General features: G+C 33.7%; 1 protein-coding gene across 1 annotated transcript; it reads right to left on the bottom strand.

Moving 5' to 3' along the window:
* Nucleotides 1-473: 473 nt before the first annotated feature.
* LOC133877706 (NAC domain-containing protein 1-like) lies at nucleotides 474-2463 on the bottom strand. Its single transcript, XM_062316087.1, has 3 exons — nucleotides 2148-2463; nucleotides 793-1076; nucleotides 474-608 (listed from the first exon to the last, which is right to left on the bottom strand). The coding sequence occupies exons 1-3, from the start codon at nucleotides 2461-2463 to the stop codon at nucleotides 474-476; spliced, it is 735 nt and encodes a 244-aa protein (XP_062172071.1).
* Between the last annotated feature and the right edge of the window lie 3247 nt (nucleotides 2464-5710).

The following is a 5710-nucleotide window of genomic DNA, read 5'->3' as shown; positions in this document are numbered from 1 at the left end:
TTCCGAAAGTATTGGTGATCTTGCAGGAAAGGTTTATGATGCGAACCAATTAATACAAAATAGAAGAAAATGATAGATTGTCTTGTTCAAGGGAACCGTAACTTTCAATAGCTAATTTCTAATTCAAGAAAGCCTGATCTCTCAAAAAACAAAGTACATTGTATCTCACATAACAATAATCAACATAATATTATTCCATAGTTTGTTTCTTTAAATATACAATTAGGCTAGCAAACTCAAGTAAGAATGTAACTCTATTATAGATAGAGTTTCACTACTTCTATCCCATTCCTTTAAATACTTCTACTAATCCTACTGCTATTCAAAGAGAACTTTAAATGAAAACAATTACTACTCGTATTCTCTCACAAGAAGAGATAAGACTCTTATTCAACTTCAACTTTTACTTCTATTTAGACTAGATAGCTATTTAGATAAACAGTTCATCAATAACGTTCAATACATCGTAATCTTCACTTAGATAGAACATCGGACGGACCATTCAGCAAAGCCGTGCTACTGGATTCATCTGCCATCACTTCCTCTTCCTCACCATTATTCGGCAAATCTGTGGTAGTACCGGATTCAGCTGCTGTCACTTCCTCTTCCTCTTCTTGAATATGGGCTTTATTTATTTTCTTATATATCTTGCATAAGACCCAGTCATCTAACTGGATAATACAAAATTAATTTAGTGGTTGTTAGTTTGAGAATGAAAGAACATAAATTACAAAGCTAGCTTAAACACAACAGTTTTTTTTTGGATGAATAAAGAAAATATATAGTACATACTCTCATGCCATTGTCACCCATTCGAGTTCGAAGCAAAGGTGGAGGATTGTCGATACTGTATTCATGCATAATCCAGTTGGTCTTGTCACCGTTGGGAGGATTTCCTTTATAGAACACCAATAACTTCTTAAACCCAATAATGGTGTTGGCCTTATCTCTAACTTTTTTGTCAGCTCCCGTAACCCTCCAATATCCATCATCAGCTGCTTGATTTGGACGACTTCCTTTTTGATGCATTCGAGTAAAAAAGTAGCGTTCATTTTCTCCATATTGTTTGTATTTTTCTTCAATAAACGAAAATGCCATATTATTTATACTTGCACTTTTAAAGATGTTTAACAAAAATTAGAAACAATAATAAGAAGAAAATAAAGAACTTAACAAATAACTAAAAAACATGCATGAAAGAACGAATTAATTATCAAGAGCCTTCTTAATTCACATGATAAATACTTCTTTTTACATGTTCCAACGTCAAACATACACATTCACCATGCATATTGACGCATGCATAGATTTACATGAAAATAGCACTTGCATGTTCAATTCTATATATCTTCATGAAACACCAATTATATATGAAAAAAAAAAGACAGAATTCAATGTAATCTTTAGGCAACCTAAAAATCCGATCCTATGAAAAAACATTTTACTTTTTGCGGTTACAGAAGCATAATGTCCAACATACTAATTCAAACTAATGTGTGCTTGTGTGAGAAAGAAGGATGCAACAAATTAATTAAGCCAGTTCGATCAATCTTGAGTGTTACGGATCTAGTAGAAGTATTTTGGGATTAAAATACCTACTTTAATTAGAGATAATAAGTTATCTAGCTAGCTTTATTGATAGCATTAAATGTTATATTAGAAATGGTTTACTGTAGTTAGTCTTTTGTTTGTAAGATCGATGCATTGTAAATATATCTATTTAATGACGTACACCGTAAGTTCATTAATAAAATTAAGCAAATTAATTAAGATTATTAATATATTTCAACTATTGAGTTCATTTTAACAAGTGCTAGGGTTCTTCGGGCTACCCTTATTTATCCTTTACATGATTAAGAAATTAGCATTAATCTAAAAATCTTGATTTCCCATTGTAAAAGTTAATCCAAAAAGCTACGTACGTACGTACAACATATTATTTCGTCCCCTCTAAAAGAAGAGACCGCGCGAGCATCAAGATAATTCTGCCAATAACAGTTAATCTCCATCACAATTTCACCTTGACCAAAAGCTCAAGATTCAACTCAAACACTTTTTTAAGCAAACAAAATCTTGATAACAAACATTAAACAAAAGAATGTTTACTAGAAAATTAATAAGAAGGCCATAAAGAAGAGAACAAGAACCTGCAAGAAACTCGGGGTTGTGGAGATATATGTTAACGTCGATGATCTGGTTTCGCGGCAACGGCTCGTTAAAGACCTTGGGCTTCAAGTAATACCGGACTAGCTCGTCGTCATTGGGGCAGAACCTATACCGTGGTGGCAGACTTTTAAAGTACTCATCAAATGCATCCACTCGCCTTCGCTTTCTAGTGATGAAGCGTGGGTGATCATCATCATCATCATAAGGCAAAAGCGAAAACTCTGCCGGCGTTGACAAATAGGAGTCTCTAGGGTCATTGGCAAGTACTGAATCCATCATATTCGGCTTAACCTCCATGCTTGGACTCTCTGAAGGAAGGAATATATATACAATATTGGCGCTAAGAATTCTATTGGGACTCGTAATTATATATAGACATACATAATATATATCTTCCGGAAATATATACGATGAAGAGATAATGGTATATCTAATGATAAAAGATAAAGTATATACCCATGATTTTTTATGAAATAAATTAGGCATTATAAATTTTGTGGAAAATAGTGGGTGTTGATAGGTTTTTTTTTTTTTTTTTTTAACAAGAGTTTTTTTAGAGAAGAGATATGTAAAAGATCAATGAAGAATCATTGTTCTACCATTTAATTAGGAAAATGTATGATGTAGAACTTGATGTGGGATCCCTAGAATAAAAATAAAAAAATAAATAGTTTTTATTTATTTATTTTCCTTTTAAGATTGGGTTCGATCATTATTATTACTAGAAGAATGTTTACTATTGTTATTAGAATAAGGTTTACTATTGCTAGTAGGATAGGTTTACTTTCTCTATAAGTATTTATCTTCTATAAATAGGTTTGCTTGCTATGTAAAACTCAAATTAATTGAATTGTTATAAAATCAAAGAATTCTCTCTCAAATACTGGCGCTTCTTGTGGCGTTCCAAATTTTAAGACAAAATATAATGTCTTAAATTAAAATTTAAGACTAAGTAAAATGACTGACGCTCGATCTACTCAACATTCTTCAATTTTCTTTAACGCACCTCAGACCGATTTCAATGAATTAATTGGTATGATATTATTAGTGTAATAATATTATTGATAAATAATGTTATTGTGAGATATAACACCCGGTAAATAATATGCATATATTATTAATGCATATATATTTACTAATAAACGTGAATATACACATGGATACATACCGGATTTATTTGACCTACATCTATGCATGTATTTAACTAATTCATAAAAGAAGTGCAAATTATGTGGTATATTATATATATTTGATATAATATATAAATATATAGAAGTGATAGGACCCGATATATATATATATATAGGTAGGGGGTTTGGTTCTTTGAGCAACTTAATATGCAGTGTATGTAGCTGCCTGTGTAAATAACACCTGTGAAGATCTTATGGTAAAAATCACCATAGACATCGACGATCCTTAGCTTAAGTCAGGAATCAAACCCAGCCCATTTCGAAGACACGGTTTAGCAAACTTAGTGAATTTAGTTAGAATCGAATTCTCGTTCATATAAGATAAGAGATATTTAGCTAAAATTCTTATCTTTTAATCATTGCCAAGACACCTGTGTACCGTAGATCGTTTTCGCGTTGAATTGATCTTCACCGTTCGGGTCTCTTATAAGAAGGAAGCTAGGCAATGGGTTTTCTTAGACAACCACCCGAGAGCTACCCTTTTGCTGCTGAAACTCTCCTAAACGCCCTCTCTTCTTCAATGGTGCAACAACCAGAAGACCACCCTCTTCTCTTCTGCATCTCTACGGACCAAAACCAGAAAAGCCATCATTTTCTCCTCAATTATCGTTGAACCAGAAAAACAGAGCATCACGATCTCTCCCCATTCGGACTCGGTGTAGCTGAAGAGAAAACATCTTCTTCTTCCTCTCACGGGTTGCACTCCCTTAGCTTAGAGAAAAACTCTCGATCAGGCCTCTAACTCCCGGACAATTGCCTTCATCAAAGAGGAGAACATCCTCTGTTTTGCGCACCACGGTTCTAGACCAGTAAGTGTTTTACAAAAATAAATAGTGAACATGTGTGTGCTGTGGGACAGTGAACGTGTGTGTAAAACAAGTTGTGTGTGTGTGTGTGTGTGTTTAAACATGACGTGCGTGTGTGTTTTGCTAGACATGTGGGTGTGTGTTTTTAAAAAGAGTGCATGATGTGTGTGTGTTTTGGTTAGACAAGTGTGTTGGTTAAAAAAGATTCAAGACTTTGTGTGTTTTGTGTAACATGTATGTTATACGGGTTTGTGTGCTTGTTTTAACATATATATATATATATATATATATATATATATATATATATATATATATATATATATATATATATATATATATATATGTCTAAAAAGTACGTTAAAGGAAAATATATTTAATGGAAAAAATAATATTTTTGTAGCGCCATTATGCTGTTCAAATATTTTAAATACTATAGGCACTTGATATTATTGAAAATAAAATGTGACTTTAAATTTACCAAGTGTGTGATAGTGTGCAACAAAATATTTCAATTACGGAATTTAAAAGAGACAAATATTTTGTTGACGAAGTGAAAACTTTGTGAAGGAAAAAACCACTTTGGGGCAACCAAACTCAGGATATCCACTATTCAGAAGACAAAGTTAGTACATAAATTAACATTCACATACCACGATGCAGCTACCGTTCCTATGACTCTGACACGAAACTCATCGTGAACACTTTTTAACCAAGTCTCCTACTTAAAGGGGTTTTCAATGGAATTTTTTACCTTAGGGCCAACCCTTAAGATAAACTTCACACGTACAAATCACCACACACCAGCAACAGCTAGAGAGCTAGCAGATCTTTAATATCTCCCTAAACACCCTCTCTATGCTACAAGAAATTCACTACAGAATTCTGTACATAATACATGCCTAGAGCCTTCTTTATATAGGCTTTACAAATCCTATTTCAACTCAAATAAGGAGTCCTACACCAACACAGATTCAGACTTTGGGTGCACATCCGGACGTTTCTATTGGCCGTCTGGGTGGTCAAGTTGTATCATTTTTCGTTAGCTTTCCAATGACACCAATTTCATCCCAATTCGATATTTGAGCCGAAAGTTATGATCAAAATATTGGAAGGCGTCCAGACGGTCAACTGCAACTGCCTTTCTAAAATAGAGCTAAAAGCTTCCATAATAAGGCTACATCTGGACGGCTTGACCTAGCGTCTGAAATTGGGAGTTGGATTGTTGGTGCTCGTAATGTTTGAATCTTGAAGGGGTTAGTTTGTCTTTTAATTGTGGCCGAGTGAGTTGAAATGCTAGATTTGTGGAATGTTGTTAAAAGTGTTGGCTTGATGGTGTAGAGCTTGAAGTTTGAGTTTGTGGGGATTGTGGAAGAGTTCCTAAGTGGATGGTCGTATGATATTGTGTTAGATTGTTGATGGTTGTTTGTGTGTGGCTAATTAGAGATGCTTATGTGAGAATGATGTGGTTTTGGAATTGAATCTTTCGGTTCTTTTGCTAGAGGTTCATGGTCATTTAAAGAGAGTCAATTGGCTAGTTTTGATATGGAA

Source organism: Alnus glutinosa, chromosome 9, assembly GCF_958979055.1.
Source record: "Alnus glutinosa chromosome 9, dhAlnGlut1.1, whole genome shotgun sequence".
Lineage (NCBI taxonomy): Eukaryota > Viridiplantae > Streptophyta > Magnoliopsida > Fagales > Betulaceae > Alnus > Alnus glutinosa.
Note: the sequence above shows the minus strand (reverse complement) of the source record. Positions and strands in the feature narration are given on the sequence as shown.

Excerpts from the sequence above, each read along its gene's own strand:
- LOC133877706 (XM_062316087.1), bottom strand. The coding sequence starts at position 2,463 with ATGGAGGTTAAGCCGAATATGATGGATTCAGTACTTGCCAATGACCCT. Across the intron at positions 1,077-2,147 it reads CAACCCCGAGTTTCTTGCAG|AAAAATACAAACAATATGGA; the intron begins GTTCTTGTTCTC and ends CGTTTATTGAAG. Across the intron at positions 609-792 it reads TGGGTGACAATGGCATGAGA|GAAGAGGAAGTGACAGCAGC; the intron begins GTATGTACTATA and ends ATTCAAGAAGAG.